Below are 18,985 nucleotides of genomic sequence, written 5' to 3' on the forward strand. Positions count from 1 at the left end.
TGAGGCTTTCACAGGACCACCACGTTCTTGAAGATGCCCATTTGGATAGCTCTGAACCTCCCAATCGGGATTTCTTGATGTGCTCCTTTTTTAAGTTGTCCCCTTTTGGATATCCAAACTGGCTAAAGGAGGCATGCTTCTTCAGAAAAGGCAGATTTAATTTTGCTTCTCTTACAAAGAAAGGGCAGCAAAGGATACAATTCCTCCTCTGTGGAGAATTTCAACAAGATTCTGGTGTGGTCCAAATGCTCTAGCAGCATCATGCCACCCTCTGAGGCCTGCCTATCACCTGGGGGGTGGGGGAAGCGCCTGTCATCCACATATCAGTCTGGATGGGGTGAGGGTTGCACATGTCCATCCTTGCCTGCATGCACATGCAGACACAGAGAGAGGATGGCAGGGTTGCTCAGACTAGGAGAGAGGCAAGCCCGTTCCAGGGCTCTTGCTCAAGGCCAGTGCAGGGAATAAGAGAGGAGGACCCAAAAGCCTTCTCCGTCCCTCGGGAGAACAGCTTGTGCGCCAGCCACTGCTTCAAAGAGAGACTGGTGGGAAGAGACCCACCAAGGAGCTCCTTGTCCTGAAAAGGAAGTTTTGCTTCCACACCTTGCTTTGTCTTGTCCGGATCAGGAGAGAGGACAACTGCTGGAATTTCTGCCTCCATCCTTCAATGTTGTTTCAGTTGCAAAAATACCGATACACTTGCGCCTGGCCTGCTAGCTGCCTTATTATTTTGTGTAGATTTGTAGATACAAGCTAACGCAGTGGTCCCCAACCTTGGGCCTCCAGATGTTCTTGGACTACAACTCCCAGAAGCCTTCGCCACCACCTCTGCTGGCCAGGACTTCTGGGGGCTGAAGTTCAAGAACCTCTGGAGGCCGAAGTTTGGTGACCACGGAGCTAACGTATTCAACAGGAAACAGAAGTTGTCCTCTATTAGCATTTATTCCTGGGTTTCTCAGTCTTGGGTATGAATTGCAAGAGCCTTGGAAAAAGCATATCTTAGGATTCAGGAGCTATTAAACATAATGAGGACAGCATGTCAAGAGTGAAGAGCTCTGCTAGGAAATTTTAGATCTAAGATACACCCTAGAAATGATCCGTCTCCCGTCCTTTGTGCCCTTAACCTGCCTGTGGAGGGTTTTGGGGTTCCAGGGAAGGAAGACCCTTTGGCCCCCAGCAGAGCCGTCTCCATCCTCCAGAGAGAGGTGGGAAGAGAAGGCGGTGGGAAGGCCGCCTACCAGGGCTTGGAAGGGAAACGGCTGGGTGTTTGCGGGGCGACAGCCGGATCCGAGGGCGCTGCTTATCCAATTGGGAGGAGGATGTGATCTGAATTTCAGAACTGGTTTTGGGAAAGTCGGTTCTCTTCTGGTAAAGGGGGAAGAAAGGAGGGGAAAAAAGAGAGAGTGGGATTTCCCCAGTACGAATCCAAATAGAGTTAGAATCAGCTCTTTCCTTGTCTCAAAAGTGTCGCGTTTTAAAGTATTTTCAATGCTTTCGTTGCTTCAAACGTTTATGTGTTTGTTGCTATTACTAAAAGCACCGTAAGCTATTCTAGAAAAGTAGCAACAACCTGTTTTCTCTCTGGTATAGAATATACTGGAAATAAATAGAGGCCTCACTTCTGTGTGGCAGAAGGAGGGAAGAATGTAATATCTCATCTCGTCGTTGCCGTCGTTTAGTCGTTTAGTCGTGTCCGACTCTTCGGTTATGAATGAGATATAAAATATCTCATCTATATTTTATAAATAAATCGTTCTCAGCTAATGATGATCTTCTTTTCATTTATGTTGTCAGTTACCTTTAGTGAAGACCATTTCAGAGATCGGTCCAGTACCGTTTACCAGACGTCCAGTGGATTCCTTCCTCGCTTCCTTGGGACGCTCGCGAGGAAGAACAGGATCCAGGTGGCGGTAAGGCGTCCCCTGCACGACCGCCCTGGCAGCTGCAGGATTGGGGCCAGCTTGGTCCCCGGAGGAGCCCAGTGTTTGCAGGATCGAGAGCTGTGGGGGCTCTCAGGAGGTCCACTGGGGAGCCCGGAGGACTTCAAGAACGGAAGTCCTTGGCTGGGCTGTTCCTGTGCTCTTGACCCCTGGTGCTCCAGATCCGTGGTTCCTGACCCAGCATTTCGGCTCTGGCTCCGTGCTCAGGTTTCCGTCCCCCTGCTCCTCTCCTGGCCAGTTGGACTGTTGGTGCTGTTGGCTGGACCCCTGGCTCCCCGCTGTTGAAGACGACCGTTCGCACCCGGGACCCTGACCAGTCAGCGGGAGCAGGGCTGAAGAGGGAGGCAGGCCTGAGCCTGCTCAGAGTTCACGGCAGGCAGGCAGGCAGACGACAGAGCAGAGGAACGGATAGCCAGGGAGGCAACCCTCTAATGGAGCATCCTGGGAAATGAGGTGTCTCTGAATGAGTGCCTGAAGACTCCTGGTTGCTGGATCTGATTGTTATGCAGATGGCCAGCCTGGTTCTCTCCAGGCTGCCTGCTTGTAAACCAGACCGTTCTTCCTCCACCTGGGTCAGCCTGGATCTGTCCCCCCACCCACCCACCTGGAGGATGAACAGGCGATTCCCCACGATTGCTGGTCACCTGGGTTCTCCCTGGCCTATGCCATCCGCCAGATCAGACTGTCCACCTCACCCAGTATCGTCCGTCGGCACCAACGACCGCTCTCCGAGAGCTGCCCTTCCCACCCTCTTCTACCCGATCTTTAAAGCTGGAAGTCTCCAGGCTGATCTCGGAGGATTCCTGCCGAAAATAAAAAACAAGAAAACCACAGAGATTCTGCCCTAAAATTCCCAGTTCCTTCTGATTCCATGAAATGTTGACCCGGACGATGGGTGGCACATGGATTTAAAATCTGGCTCCATGTTTAATGTCTGGCTGTCCCTCTCCTCAAAGGGGTCTCTGGAAGCCTCCACACAGAGGGGAGTAATGAGTTACAAGTAACAGAACTACCTGCAACTAATTACTTTTTTCTTTTCTTCTTTGAGAAGAAAGGCTTAACAAAGTTCAGTTTCTCAAGCAATGCAACAAGAAGGATCGAACTACATTTTATTGGTTTATTTATTTTTTTAGGAAGGAAAAGGCACAGTAACAAACAAAAAAAAGTAACAGTCCTCAAAACACATAATGAGTTTGTTTTTCAAAATAATGAACTTTCACCCACAGTTGAGGTAGCTGGAGTTTTTAAAAGGAACTTCCCAAATTTGGGCTTTTCCCGTCCTGAGCGAAAGAGCTACAGGAGCCGAGGGATTTGAGTGCGAATTGAGAAACGCCAAACCTTCTTTAGCCAACACCTCACAGTAAAAACACAGTAGCAATGTAGGATGGTGGTAAAATCGTTTCTGCGCAAATTCTCCTGCAGGAGACGCCAGGCGATCTTGGTGTCTTGGTCAGGGTGGACAGGAGAAAAGGCGGGCGAGACACCAGGGAGGTGGAGGAGGAGAAGGGGAACCTCGGAGAAGCCAGTGCCTTGGTTGATTTTTAAGACGTGGACTCCTCTTTCTCTCCCCGGCTGACACAGGTTGCAGATCTGCCTGGAAATCTTGGCTCATGATTCCAGTCCTGATATGAGACAGAGCACAGAGCAACAGGGAAAGAGTCCCCTGGACTGCAAGGAGGACAAACCTCTCCGTTCTGAAGGAAATCAACCCCGAGTGCTCACTGGACGGACAGATCCTGAAGCTGAGGCTCGAATACTTTGGCCGTCTCGTGAGAAGAGAAGACTCCCTGGAAAAGACCCTGATGTTGGGAAAGTGTGAGGGCAAGAGGAGAAGGGGGACGACGGAGGACGAGATGGATGGACAGGGTCATCGAAGCGACCAACATGAATTTGACCAAACTCCGGGAGGCTGTGGAAGACAGGAGGGCCTGGCGTGCTCTGGTCCATGGGGTCACGAAGAGTCGGACACGACTTAACGACTAAACAACAACAACAATTGTGCCATCCTGATTTGAAAAGTTCGCACACGTGCCCAGCTCCCTGGCATGCCCCCTCCTGCCCCCCCACATGCGCCAGGGAACCCCTACTGTGTCTAGCCCGGCCCCATCGAGGGACAGACTGAAACCTGAGAAGCGAGACCAAATAAACCTCCAGTCGCCTCCTCCGTGGTGTGTGTGTGGTTTTTCTGTCTGGCTCGGAAAGGGGACTTTTGCGCGGGTTCGAAGACAAACAAAGTTTAGGGTTTGTGCTTTTCGGGAAGAAGACCCCCCCCCCTCCCCAGAGCTCTTCCTCTGTGTGGAAGAGGTCTTGGATTCGAATCCCTGGAATCTCCGTGCAAGGAGAAAACACGCATGAGTCAGTTCAGAACCAGCACGAACTCCCCAGGTCATGCCTCCTGAGCATGATAAGAATTTCACCCGACGCACCTAGAAGGGCACTTAGTGAGGCTTTCCAAGCAAAGCTTTCATTTGGGGGATTTTCAGGGAGATGATGGGCCAGTGGGAGTCTCGGAAAATACAGGATAGCGGCTCCTGCCTTTGAGGAAGGCTGGGTGGCCTTCAATGCAATGCGCGTTTTCAGAAGCAGCTACCCTCTTCATCTAACGCAGGATGCAAAAAACATGTTTTTTGCTATTAGGACTCCTTATCCACGGGACCAGTATCCACTGATTCAATGATCCACGGTCTGAAAACATTAAAAGCGAAATCTTAGAAACAAATATTTCTGAAGATGAAGTCATAAGAGCTAGTGTTCTCTGTTAAAAGAGTATTAACCATAATCCACATTTTTTTGCAAAGGCAAAGCAGAAGCACCAATGAAGAGTACATTTAAAAACATGCCCATAAGTAGAAGCAACCGCTTGCTTTTCAACCCTGAGCCAGATCACACGTTTGACGGCCTGTGAGAAGCGAGGAGAAAACCCTGGCCTGTCAGTTCAAGCACATGCTGACTGGAGAGAATAGGGGTTGTAGTCCAAAAAGAAAAGGTTGCTAAGCTATGGCCCAGTCTCCACTAGCAGGGAGTTCCTGAGACTTCATTATACTTTATCTCAACACTGTTTTTTTTTTCATTTTAAGAACTACCTTAAGAGAATTTTTAATATGAATAAGATACTTGGTTTGCCTCTGCTGCTTATCATATTGTGGTTCCCTTATTTGGGGGTGGTGTATAAGTACGTATATGTGACATCCCATGTGGGGAAGTGGGTAAATTAATGACTGAGATTCCAGAGACCTGGGTTCGAATCACTGCTCAGCCATTAAAACTCATGGGGTGTGTGGAACTGGTAAAACCACCCCTTAAATAGCCCTGTTAGGATCACCATAAATCTATGGTCCATAACAACAAGTGTATACATGCGTTCTGCACTGAAAAAAAATTGAAATTTTTAGAAACTTTAAGGACCATTTTAATGAAAAAAAATAACAGGACGATCAAGATGGTAGTAGAGCTGGCTGGAGACCTCAGTGCTTTAAGTCTCTGAGCGTTGCAATATTAGGGTGCCCGTCTGAAACAGAAATAGAATGCAGGAAAGGAATGAAGTAGCTTGGCCATCATCATCCTCTTAGAACTCTTGAGCTGGAAGGGGCCCTTTGCTGGCCATCATTCTAGACAGCTGCTGTGGGTGCTGTCAAGATTCAGGCTGCCCTCCGCTAGGTAAAGCTTGGCGTCCTTTCTCCTGCTGGCAACGCGGGCACCCTATTGTGCCGCCCTTTCGGGCCCTTTCTTGGCTTTTCGAATCATGAAGACAGATGCTCAATATTCCACATTCATAAACCAGTGTGTGTGTTTTTTTGGAAGAACTGAATATTATCTTTTATTTTAAGGATGTTCAGCTGCTTTGGCCCCTTTTTAAGGAGAAAGGTGGGGAAACCATCTTTTAAAAGATAGATAAATCTATCTCTACAAATGAGCCTATTTTGTGCTTGTGCTTAACCACGGCTTGTCCTCAGGGGTATCAAAAACCCGGAGAAGGGAGATATTTATTTTTCACGTATTTATGAATAGGGAGGTTTACTAACATACAAGGGTTAGCCCATTTTTTTTTTTGTCAACCTCCTTGGCCAGCTCAAGTTGGCACCTTTCTGTGACTTCACAAACCTTGGCCAGGTCATCTTGTGACAACAGGATTTACTCAGGAGGAGGAGGAGGAGGACCAAGGCTCACTCTGTTGAGGGACAGCGAGCGTGAGGGAAGCACAGATTCATCCCTGTGTTTTTCCATCGCAAAATGCTGACTCTCACGGTGATCATCGCTCAAGCCCTTGAGAGATGGATGCGCAGACCCAATCGCGATGTGGACGATCCTCCCGAGGAGGAGGAGGAGAAAGGTGAGTTTTCTCTCTCTCTTTTTAAATTAATTAATTAATTAATTTTTCTCTTTATAGAGGTAGGGTAGAGTAAGGGACAACTGGGGTAAGGATACATTTAGAGGGGGTGGATTTGAACGGTCACATTACAAATTGGTATTTTTTCCCCCATAATAATTCTAAATAATCTCTTCTAAGAATAATTCCAATTATCATACAAAAATATATACATTATATAGGGGAAAAAATCTAAATCCAGACAGGTATTTTGTAATTCCCATTATTACGGTAATTATGTAGCTGGGTTTTTGTTTTGTTTTGTTTTGTTTGCAACCATGTATATAGTGACAGCCAAGTTTCCTGATGGTCCTTTTTCGTTTTTGGATTCAACCATTCTGTTAACTTCTATTTCTGTGGTTTCCAGTATTTTCCCTATCAGTTCATCCATTTGGGGTATTCCAGACTCCATCCAGTGTTTCGCGAAGACTATTTTCGCCGCTGTTATCATATGGATGGCTAAGAATATTTTTTTCAGAATCTGATGTATTAGGCAAAATATTTCGTAGGAAAAAATTCTGGTATCATTGATACTGGAGTTTCTAATATCTCTTGCAGTATTTTGGGCCAGTATTTTTGGGCTTCTTTACACTGTGGTAAAATGTCCCTTCTTTCTGTTTACATTTCCAACATATATTTGAGAACTGAGTGCTTATTTTGCCCAGAATTGTGGGAGTCATATACTGTCTGTAGAACATTTTATATACAGTATATTCTCCTTGAATACAGTAGATTTAGTTATATTTATATTTATTTTCCAGATTTGTTCCCATTGGTTTAATTCAATATTGTGTCCTACATTCAGTGCCCATTTGATCATGCATGCTTTTACTACTTCATCTTGTGTTTCAAAATCTAGCAAGAAACTATATACAGTAACTTAATCCATTTTCTTTCTGATTCTAAAAGAGTTCTGTCGAAAGGAGTGTTTTCTTGATAAAATCCCTGTTGCTTATCTTTAGTATACCTTGATATTAATTGGGATCGCGCCCACCAATCCATTTCAATGCCTCGGTCTATTAGCTCTTGTTGTCTTTTAATAGAACCGTCGATATTTATAACCTCACTGCATCTTACTATTTTCTTATTTTCTCTCAAATGTGGTAGAACAAATGCTTCAATTGGCGTTACCCACTGTGGTATTTTAATATACATTTGGTTTTTGACTTTATTCCACTTTGACAAGAGTGCCTTCCTTAGTATATGGTTATTGGATTGTTTGAAGTCTTCTGTTCTATTGTGCCATACGAAGGCATGCCAGCCCTATTTCAGATCGTATCCTTCTAGTTTTAGGAGTCTCGTGTTTTCCAACATTATCCACTCCTTAATCCATATCAATGCAGATGCCCTGTAATAGAGAAGCCAATTCGGAAGCCCCATTCCTCCTCTTATTTTTTGGTCTTGTAGATGTTTAATTTTAATTCTGGGTTTTTTCGTCTGCCAGATAAATTTATCATTATTATTAATATTATTTGTTTTAAAACAATTGGGATTGTTGGGAAAAGGAATATGAATTTTGGTAGAATGTTCATTTTGATTGTAGCAATTCTACCCATCATTGATAATTGTAGATTTGTCCAACTAGAAAGGTCTTTCTTAATTTCGTCCATCAATTTTAAGTAATTATCTTTCAAAAGAGTGCTTGTGTTCTTTGTAAAGAATATGCCCAAATATTTTCCTTTCCTGAAAATTTGTAATTTGTAATAATTAATCAATCTCCTGTTTATGCATGTTTTAGTCATAATTTTGGGGTTTTGTGGTTTATTTTTAACCCTGTCATTTCACCATATTCTTTTAATTCCAAAATTATAGCTTCTATTGATTCCTTAGGATTTTCAACTACTATGAGCAGGTCATCCGCAAAGGCCTGTACCTTGAATATTTCTCCTCTGATTTTAAGTCCTTTAATTTTATCCGATATCCGTATCTGATGCACTAGTGCTTCTATTACTGAAACTTCATACATTGTAAATGGCTGGTTCAGAATATCTTGTTGTTGTTTTGATAGCTTGGTGTGGTTTTTTTCTTTGGATATATTCTTTCTGCTTCCTGGATGGCATGCATCCTTCTGTGTATAATTTTGTATAGAACTTTTCCACTATTTCTCTGAGTTCTCGAGGTCCCGTGACTAGTTCTCCTTTTTGGTTTCTGAGGCTTAAGATATAATATTTGGCTCTTTGCTTCTTTAACTTATATGCCAGCCGTCTCCATACTTTATTGGCGTTTTCAAAATATATTTGTTTTGTATATTTTAATTTGTTTGCTAGGTCCTCAGTTATTAGGGTATTCAATTTATGTTGTATCATCTGTATCTTCTGTTTTAAGTGTGTCGCTGTTGGATGTTGTTTCAATTGTGCCTCCTCTTTCTTCAGTTCTGCCTCTAGTGCTTTGTATTTTTTATTTCTTTCCCTTCTCCTTGCTGCTGTAATTTTTATGGACACACCTTGGAATATACTGCTTTGCTTGCTTCCCAAATAGTCTGTGTTGACATTCCCTGTGTTGCATTTCTTTGGAAGAAGTCTTCCGTCTCTTCCCTAATCGTCTTCGCTGCTTCCTCGTCTCTCAATAAATTGGTGTTTAGTCTCCATTGTGATGGGTTTTGTATAGGTCTGGACCTTCAGTGTAACTGTACAGCGGTCTGATATTGTCCTGGGTAACATTTGTGTTTCTTGTACTTCATCTATCCATGTTCGAGGGATCCAGCATGCATCAATTCTTGACCATGATTGGTGTCTATTTGAGTAGAAGGCATAGTCTCTGGATTTGGGATAGCTTGTTCTCCATACATATATCAGTTCTAATTTATTTGCCAATAGAAGAAATCGAGTTTTCTCAAGAAGCCACGTTTCCCCCCCCCTCCGTCTTGTAACAAAGTGTTTCTTTTCTTCTTCTTCAAGGTTTCGGATGTGGTGCATCTCCTAGGATTAGGAGCCCACGCCAGTCAAGATCTCTGGCCCTGGATGGATCACTCCCACAATCATCCTCCCCGGAGCACCCTCCAGAGCCAAACGACCAGCTTGAACAGGGGGTGGAGTGCTGGACGGAAGAAACAACTTTTCCAGAGACACAGGTGCTGTGGGGCCACCTTCCAGTTTGGGACTCTTGGTCCTCTTTCCTGAACCACCGGAGGATCGTGGCCCATGCGGTCAGGCTGATGGGGAGCAATCCCTATATGATCCACCCAAAACTGCCGCCCCACGAACATTTTCCATGGATGTGCTGTTACTACAGAATAAAGTACCCAGAGAGGTGTGGGATGATTGAGAAAAAGACAGCTGCCGTCATCCTCACCAGCGACCCTTCCTGTGACCAAAAACAGGGTGAAGACGTTCTTGGTGCTCCCGGAGCCCCCGGGCCCTGCGATGGAGATGTCGCAGAAGGAAATGAACTGGGACGCTCCGAGGGTGACGTGTCCCTCCAGGTGGATCAGAACGAACCAGATGGACGGTCTCAGTTCATAGCGGACGCCACCTGGGACGCTTCCGGAGATGGTTCTGGGGATTTCTTGGTTTCCCTGGAAGACCCTCCCGATGCAGAAGATCGTGACCGGGGGACTGAGGCCGATGGGGAGCAATCCCAATGGGATGTGCCCCTAACCGCCACCCCACCCACCCATGTTTTTGTGGATGAGACACCAATGGAGGAATTCAAGAAAGCAGAAGACAACCAGACCAACGGTGGTGAGGACAATCAAGTTCTCCTGGCAGAGATGGCCGAGGCTGCCCTACCCAACCTGGAGGGATGTGGAGACAGTGAGATGCCAGCTGACATCATCCTCGCTGGTACCCCCTCCTGTGACCAAAAACAGGGTGAAGACATTCTTGGTGCTCCCAGAGCCACCGGGCCCTGCGATGGAGATGTCGCAGAAGGAAACGGACTTGGACGCTCCGAGGGTGACGTGTCCCTCCAGGTGGATCAGAACGAACCAGATGGACGGTCTCAGTTCATAGCGGACGCCACCTGGGACGTTTGCGGAGATGGTTCTGGGGATTTCTCGCTTTCTCTAGAAGACCCTCCCAATTCAGAAGATCGTGGCCTGGAGGCTGAGGCTGATGGGCAGAAATCCCAATGTGATGTGCCCCTAACCGCCACCCCACCCACCCATGTTTTCGTGGATGAGACACCAACGGAGGAATTCAAGAAGGCAGAAAACAACCAGACCAACGGTGGTGAGGACAATCAAGTTCTCCTGGCAGAGATGCCCGAGGCTGCCCTACCCAACCTGGAGGGATGTGGAGACAGCGAGATGACAGCTGACATCATCCTCACCTGCACCCCTTCCTGTGACCAAACACCGAGTGAAGACGTTCTTGGTGCTCCCGGAGCCCCCGAGCCCTGCGATGGAGATGTCGCAGAAGGAAACGAACAGGGATGCTCCGAGGGCGACGTGTCCCTCCAGGTGGATCAGAACAAACCAGGTGGACAGTCCCAGTTCGTATCTGACGCCACCTGGGACGCTTCCGGAGATGGTTCTGGGGATTTCTTGGTTTCCCTGGAAGACCCTCCCGATGGAGAAGATCGTGGCCGGGGGGCTGAGGCCGATGGGGAGCAATCCCAATGGGATGTGCCCCTAACCGCCACCCCACCCACCCATGTTTTCGTGGATGAGACACCAATGGAGAAATCCAAGAAGGCAGAAAACAGCCAGACCAACAGTGGTGAGGAGGACAGTGAAGGTCTCCTCCTGGCACAGATGCCTGAGGCTGCCCTACCCAACCTGGAGGGATGTGGAGACAGTGAGATGCCAGCTGACATCATCCTCGCTGGTACCCCCTCCTGTGACCAAAACCAGAGTGAAGACATTCTTGGTGCTCCCGGAGCCCCCGGGCCCTGCGATGGAGATGTCGCAGAAGGAAATGAACTGGGATGCTCCGAGGGCGACGTGTCCCTCCAGGTGGATCAGAACGAACCAGATGGACAGTTCATAGCTAACGCCACCTGGGACGTTTGCGGAGATGGTTCTGGGGATTTCTCGCTTTCTCTGGAAGACCCTCCCGATTCAGAAGATCGTGGCCTGGAGGCTGAGGCCGATGGGGAGCAATCCCAATCCAATCAGCCCTTAACCCCTGCCCCACCCACCCATGTTTTCATGGATGAGACACCAATGGAGGAATTCAAGAAGGCAGAAAATAACCAGACCAACAGTGGTGAGGGGGACCATCGAAGTCTCCTCCTAGCAGAGATGCTTAACGCTGCCCCACCCAACCTGGAGGCATGTGGGACATCAGAGTATCATGGCCTGGGGGCTCAGGCCAATGCGGATTTCCGGTTCCAGGACCAGCTGTCGCTGTGAGTATATGAAGACGAGGGAGTAAACCGGAGCAGAAGGGGAGGGCCTTTCTCCCTCGCTCCCTTTTTTGAATTTGCCCCACAGTGGGTTTCTGCTCAGGGCCCTGTCGGACGATTTCCCCTCTAAGCTTCTTTGTCCTCTTGCTTCCTTTTCCAGGAGGAAGGAGCGTGAACTGGATCGGTTTTACAAATTCCTGAACCAAGACCTGGACAAAGCCGTGAGGACAGAAGGTCAGGAGGGGCCGCGTGTCATTTTCTAGCGCTCAGTGTTTCTTCCGTCTTAGCGCCCAGCAGGATAAGAGACCGTTTTCTTGAGTCCCTCTTCTCTGCTGCAGAGTTTGGGGTGCTGGTTAACTCTTCTAGCTGTGCTGCAAAAGGGCAGGGATTTACAGAGCAGAATAGCTTCACGTCCCCCAAAATAGGCCACTCCTTTTTTCTCACTAAGTGGCACCTGCAATCTCCATAACTCTCTCTCTCTCTCTCAGAGATTAGGTGGAGAAAGAATAAAAGGTTTAATTACTTGCCCTTTGAATAGCAAACTGACAGACGCGACTGCTTTCAGCAACAGATTTCAAAAGACGGACTGCGATTAGCAGACCACAGACCGGGGGGGGGGGGGGAGAATTGAGCAAAGAGAGGCGGGGCTGGCTTTGAATTCAGAGGCAGGAAGGAACGATTGGTTACTGCTGGGTAGATTGATGGTCATCGCAGCCTAGAAAACGTCCTCCCAGCCACGCCTACTAAAGGCAGCGTGCAAGATTGCAATCGCTCCAACATTCTCTACTTCTTTTCCCCCCCTGCTCTTAAGCTACACTTGGCTCTTGTGAGTCAATCTTTATTTCAAACAGCGGTGGTTGTCGCGTCCTGTTTTTTAAAAAAAACGCAACACACTTTTTTTGCTCCTTTGTTGTGTTCAGTTTGACCAAACGCCCCCCCCCCCACAGACAGAGGAGCGGGAGGGGTTTTAGCCAAGCAAAGTGAAATCAGGACGAAGCCCGAAAGCGGTGGGAATCAATATTTAGTTTCTTTTGCCTTTCTTCCGATTTCTCTCTCCCAACGGCGCAGAGGGGCTCAGGCTTCGGCGGCGGCGAGAGCAGGTCCTCCAGGAATCGCCCCATCAGAGGACCCGGTTCGTGACGCAGTGAGTATTCCTGTTCCCGGTTGACGGGCAAAAGAGGGAACCAACGAGGGGTGGGTGGGTTTATTTATGGGCAAGAGGGAAAAACCCTGTTTCCTGTCCCATCTCCCAGGAACCGGGGTTTGAGATCAGCGGTTTCTCCAGTTTGTGGACACCCTCTCTGCCATCTGAGATGGACCCACGGTGCCTTTGGTGTCAGGCAGTGTCCTCTATTCCCATTTAAACTGCCTTTTATTCGGTATCATGAGGACTAGAGCCTCCAGTTTGTTCCCCTTGTGGTGCAGTACGGTGCTGTCTATTTCCTGGCCCGTCACAGGACACACGGGGAAATGCACTCCAGCCTGACCCGGATTCGTGGCCAAACTGTATTTTTTTGGTCCGAGTATTGGGCTATTACCTTTTGGGGGGGGGTGTTTTGGGCCGAAGCAGATGCAAGGATCTCTTTAAGGGAGATGGCTTTGGCAAGTGCAAGAACGGGTTAACCCTGCTTTTTTTGGGGGGGTCTCCAATCTTTAATGCTCATCTCTCGTCTTTCTTTCCTTCCTCTTTTCCTCATCCCCTGTTTTCTTCCGAATCTCACAGGGCTGCAGAGGTGGGCCCCTCTCCCGGAATAGGGCAGCTCCGGAGGAGGTGGAAGCACATGAAGAGGAACAGGTGCTCCATCTGCTGAGGGGGTCCGCGCTGGCCCAGAGGGACCCCTAGAGAAGATCGAGATCGTCCCTCTTCAGTACAAGATCTGCCTCGGCCGCCGTTCAGTTCTTTCTGCCTTCCAAAAAAAACTGCCCAAATCTGCAATTAAACTTGGACGTTATGATTGACCTAGAAGACAGTTACCTGTAAATAGTTACCTGTAAATAGTTAGCTTCTACAATGCAGCAAGTTACATTACAAAATCATAACAAACAGGAACTAAATTACTTCATCTTATGTTCCCGGATGTTACAAAATGGGTTTATAAAAGGCCTCCGTCTGAGTTATGGATGGATTTTGAAAGCCACGACGGAAGGGCTGTTCTCTCCCCCTCGCTTCCAGGTCTCTCCGGACGAGCTGGCAAGGCCTTATCCGGGCCCAATCCACCAGACAGCCCTCTCCCGCATCATGCCTTTTCCGCCTCAAGGTTTTTTCCAACCTCAACATGCCTGCAATGGGACCCACCTGTCCTGGGCAGCTCCTCGCTGTGGCCTTATCGGCTTTCTCAGCAGCACCTCTGAGGAGGGAGGAAGAGCGCTCCGAGTCCCCCAAACCGACCCGAGCCGAAGACACGGATAGAGGAGTTTCACCTAGGAAACACCAGCTGGCCGAGTCACGAATACGGCTCATCGGCCGGACCTCCTGAGATTCTTCAAAGGAACAAGGACACCAGTGCTGATGCAACAGAAACTGGATCCAGGTTGTGCCTTTTGAGCAGGGAGAACATCTTCACTGGTGGGAGTCTGTTTCACCCTTGATCAGAGCCCGAGGGACGTGTGTCGCTGGCTTCCCGTTTGCCCGAACCTCTTCCCGAATGAGGCGACGTCGATAGAGATCCCTCTGTTCCTGATGATCTCTCTCGGATGGAGAAAGGAGGGAAAACCCGTCAGAGTTGGGCCACGGAAAGGTAGCTCTCCTGCCTCCGGGAGGCAAGTTCTGTTGTGCGGACATGAGAACGATTCACGCCAAGCCACATGGACAGGGTTCGAGTGTGCGTGTGTGCTTCATTCAAGATGCATTTGATCATTTCTGGAACTGGTGCTAGAAGAAAGCTGATTTTGGCCTCAGGAAGACCCTTGCTTCTTGATTATGATTATTTATTATTATGGCCCCTCCTTGTTTCTGGCTTGGCCATACTTGGAAAAAAGCGGTCCTGGAGACAGACCAACGAGAACATTGTCAATAAATGGCAAAAGTCACACACAATTCAAAAAAAAAAAAACCTAGTGGGAACAATGGCTGTTGTGGGTTTTTCAGGCTTTTGACTGTGTTCTGAAAGTTATTCTTCCTAACGTTTCGCCAGTCTCTGTGGTCGGCCTCTTCAGAGGACAGGAATCAGAACTCTGTAATCTGGTGCAGCTTGTTTGGAGAGTTGAGTATTTATAGCTGTGGGATCAGCCTTTGTCCTTTTCAGGAGATGGGTGATTATGGTGATCAGTGGTTTTTTTTAAAATGGGTATATTGTTGTGATAAGGAGGAGAGATCTGTCACTGTGATTGATGGGTGTCGTTAGCTGGTCTTTTGCATGCAGTGATCACTGGTTCTTGTGGCTGGGTAGAGTTTCTTGACCTTTTGCAGGCTGTATTTTTCAGTGCTGGGAGCCAGGCTTTGTTGAGTTTTAAACTTCTTTTTTGTTGAAGCTCTGCTGGTGTTTGTGGGTTTCAATGGATTCCCTGTGCAGTCTAACGTAGTGATTGCTGGTGTTGTCCAGTACTTCAGTATTTTGAAATAGAATTTTATGTCCAGCTTGTTTCTGGGCATGTTCAGCTACAGCCGATTTTTTCGGTTGTTTTCGTCTGCAGCGTCTCTCATGTTCTTTGATTCCGGTGTGGATGCTTCGTTTTGTGATTCCAATATATACCTGGCCACAACCGCAAGGTATCCGGTATACTCCTGCAGTGGTGAGGGGGGTCCCTTCTGTCCTTTGCTGACCGTAACATTTGTTGTATGGGCTTGAATACTGTTTGTAGGTTGTGTTTTTTCAAAAGTTTCCCCATGCGGTCTGTGACCCCTTTGATGTATGGCAGAAATACCGTATTTTTCCGTTTACAAGACAACCCAAAGTATAAGACGACCCCCTTTTCTAACCCCCAAATTAGAAAATCTGCACGCTCGCACCCCTTTGATCCTCCCGCCCTTTCCCGACTGCATTTCCCACTTCCTAAGCCCTCCGGAGCTTAGAAAATGGGTAATGCAGCCATGAAAGGGCAGCGCGCTCGCACCCCTTTGATCCTGACGCCCTTTCCGCGCTGCATTTCCCACTTCCTAAGCCCTCCGGAGCTTAGGAAATGGGTAATGCAGCCATGAAAGAGCAGCGCGCTCGCACCCCTTTGATCCTGACACCCTTTCCCCGCTGCATTTCCCACTTCCTAAGCCCTCCGGAGCTTAGGAAATGGGTAATGCAGCCATGAAAGGGCAGCGCGCTCGCACCCCTTTGATCCTGACGCCGTTTCCTGGCTGCTTCAGGATCAAAGGGGTGCGAGTGCACTGCCCTTTCATGGATGCTTTAATCTGTGGTTTTGCAAAAGGCAGGGAAAGCGGCTGCTTGCCATGTATAAAACGACCCTCCATTTTTGGTCTAATTGTTTAAGTAGAAAAGTCTCATTTTATACACGGAAAAATACGGTGCTTTATTTGTGGGTGGCTGTTTTTCTTCTTCAGTTTGGTGTTGTTTCCTTGGTTTGATGGCTCTTGTGATTTCGTTTTTGGAGTAGCCATTTGCCTGTAGGGCCCAATTCAGATGGTTGAGTTCGGTGCTGAGAAATTGAGCTTCACAGCTCCGATTTGCACAGTTTCCCAGTATTTTGATTATGCCTTTTTTTGCTGTGGGTCATGGTTGGAGTTTTTGTGTAGGTACTGGTCTGTGCGGGTGGATTTAATGTAGACCTTGTGTCCCAATAGAAGGTCAGTTTTGCAGATGACCATAGCATCTAAGAACGGCCATGGAAAAAGAAATAGAGGGCCAACTCCTGTTCTTAGAGGCCATGGTCATATGCAAAACTGACCTCCTATTGGGACTCAGGGTCTACAGAAAAGCCACCCACCCACCTGTGTATAGGTACACAGACCGGTACCTATACAAAAACTCCAACCACCACCCACAGCAAAAAAGAGGCATAATCAAAACAGTGGTAGAGCATGCAAATAGGATGTGAAGCTCAGTTTCTGAGCACTGAACTCAGCCACCTGAATTGGGCCCTACAGGCGAATGGCTATTCCAAAAATGAAATCACAAGAGCCATCAAACCAAGGAAACAAAACCAAACTGAAGAGGAAAAACAGCCACCCACAAACAAAGTATTTCTGCCACACATCAAAGGGGTCACAGATCGCATGGGGAAACTTTTGAAAAAACACAACCTACAAACAGTATTCAAGCCCACCACAAAAATACAATAAATGTTACGGTCAGCAAAGGACAGAAGGGACCCTCTCACCACTGCAGGAGTATATCGGATACCATGCGGTTGTGGCCAGGTATATATTGGAACCACAAAATGAAGCATCCACACCGGAATCAAAGAACATGAGAGACACTGCAGACTAAAACAACTGGAAAAATCGGCAGTAGCTGAACATGCCCTAAAACACACTGGACATGAAATTCTATTTCAAAATACTGTACTGGACAACACCAGCAATCACTACGTTCGACTGCACAGGGAATCCATTGAAACCCACAAGCATCAGCAGACCTTCCACTAAAAAGAAGAAAGTTTAAAACTCAACAAACCCTGGCTAACAGCACTGAGAAATACAGCCTGCAAAAGGTCAACGAACTCTACCCAGCCACAAGGACCGATGATCACTGCACGCAGAAGACCAGCTAACGACACCCATCAATCACACTGACAGATAATCTCTCCTCCTTATCACAACAATCTACCCACAACAACAACAAAAACACCGATCACCATAATCACCCATCTCCTGAAAAGGACAAAAGCTGATCCCACAGCTATATATACTCAACTCTCCAAACAAACTGCACCAGAGCACAGAGTTCTGACTCCTGTCCTCTGGAGATGCCCATGGCCACAGAGACGGGCAAAACGTTAGGAAGAACAACTTTCAGAACACGGCCAAAGAGCCCGAAAAACCCACAACAACTATCAGATCCCAGCCATGAAACCAAGTTTTCCAAATTTTATGACTCTGTGATTTACTAGGCCTTTCCTTTTGTAATTTATTTATTTATTTATTTAAGATAATTTACGATCAGTAATAGCTGCTGTTTATAACTTTTCCAGTATCATTATTAATGTTCTATTAAAGTTTTTGAAAACAATCTCGGCAGTGACGTCCTATTTTTTTATTGTAGACTGCTTTGGAAAGCAGCTTTTTAAAAGCGTGAAACAAAGGTATGGGTTGAAACAAACTTGTTTGACCAGGGGAGGGGGGCAGTGGCTTTCAATGCTCACAAAAACCTGTTTGGCTACTTGGATGTGAGCAGCGCATCTAACATCTAACGTTTAATGCAGCAACACTATGTTTCCTATAGCATGGTGGAGGGCGAGAGGAGCCATTCCTGTTCAGATCATCAGGGGCAGCCTTTCTCTCGGTCCCCCCCACCCTCATTGGGGACTTTGGTGGGGAGACACAGCACAGGGCCTTCTCGGTGGCTGTTCCTGCAGCCTCTGGAACTCCCTGCCACTGGAGGCCAGGCTGGGCCCCCTGCTCTTGGCTGTCCTTCTGCCAGCGGGCCAAGAGACCTTTCTCTTCCGGCAAGCTTACCTTTAAATAATGGGCCGACACATGTCCCAGAATGGGCCGGATCCTTACGCTGTCTGCTGCTCCTTTCTGGGTGAGGCAGGGAAGCGCCGTGTAACCCTGGAGCAAAATCCTGCCAAGAACGTAGAGAAACAATCCCTGGATCACTGAAGGGTGAAAAGTTCCAGGGGGTTGGAGACGCCCCACCCAGCGTCCCGCTTGCTCAGCCTCTAAATATTTATCTTTAAAGGGGGTGCTTTTCAAAACGGAGGGAGCCCTCTCCTGCCCCTTGGGGGGGCAATCAGTTTTTTTAAGTTAAAAATATACAGGGGGACCTCCCAAAATAGCACAATTTGCATTCGGTTCCCTGGAATGCACGGGGGGGGGGGGAAGAGGAGATCAGAACGCTACAGTCTAGGCATCCGATGCCAGAACTGTGGCAAGTTGCATTTTTTAAAAATGGCCTTATTTGTGTCTTTTGAAAAAGCCGGAATGACCCGCATTGCCTCTGAGCATGTGCAAAAGGCCTGGGCAGCCCAGGATTCAAGGGTGTCGCCGTGGCTTTAAGGTATGTGTGTGTGTGTGTGTGTGTGTGTGTGTGTGTGTGTGTGTGTGTGTTCCCTCCCTCTCGCCCAGGCCTCACCTGCTCACCCTCCCCTCCTTTAAGGGCTGGAAACACAGAAATGGACGAGAACCGTGTCCTGCCTTGCACACCGGGGAACGCCCGGCCGGGGCCACCCTCGGCCTCTCTCCCCACGAATATTTGCCGAAGGTTTTCCTCGGCCCTTGCCACACTGTGGGCTTTTTTCACTGGAAGGATAGATCCTAAAGCAGAGGCTCCAATACCTTGGC

The 18,985-nt window shown here is 47.8% G+C and overlaps 1 protein-coding gene across 1 annotated transcript; it reads left to right on the forward strand.

Annotated features, from left to right (window-relative positions):
* Positions 1 to 301: 301 nt before the first annotated feature.
* Positions 302 to 17,768, forward strand: LOC144584878 (uncharacterized). Its single transcript, XM_078382074.1, has 5 exons — positions 302 to 1,910; positions 3,522 to 11,595; positions 11,753 to 11,826; positions 12,661 to 12,736; positions 13,316 to 17,768. The coding sequence occupies exons 2-5, from the start codon at positions 9,461 to 9,463 to the stop codon at positions 13,401 to 13,403; spliced, it is 2,373 nt and encodes a 790-aa protein (XP_078238200.1). The 5' UTR covers positions 302 to 1,910; positions 3,522 to 9,460; the 3' UTR covers positions 13,404 to 17,768.
* Positions 17,769 to 18,985: the final 1,217 nt, after the last annotated feature.

This window comes from Pogona vitticeps, chromosome 15 (assembly GCF_051106095.1).
Source record: "Pogona vitticeps strain Pit_001003342236 chromosome 15, PviZW2.1, whole genome shotgun sequence".
Classification (NCBI taxonomy): Eukaryota; Metazoa; Chordata; class Lepidosauria; order Squamata; family Agamidae; genus Pogona; species Pogona vitticeps.

Bases quoted from the DNA above. Each gene is read 5' to 3' on its own strand.
- LOC144584878 (XM_078382074.1), top strand. From the start codon at position 9,461: ATGGGGAGCAATCCCTATATGATCCACCCAAAACTGCCGCCCCACGAA. The intron at 11,827-12,660 runs GTCAGGAGGGGC...CCAACGGCGCAG, and splicing joins CAAAGCCGTGAGGACAGAAG to AGGGGCTCAGGCTTCGGCGG. The intron at 12,737-13,315 runs GTGAGTATTCCT...CGAATCTCACAG, and splicing joins AGGACCCGGTTCGTGACGCA to GGCTGCAGAGGTGGGCCCCT.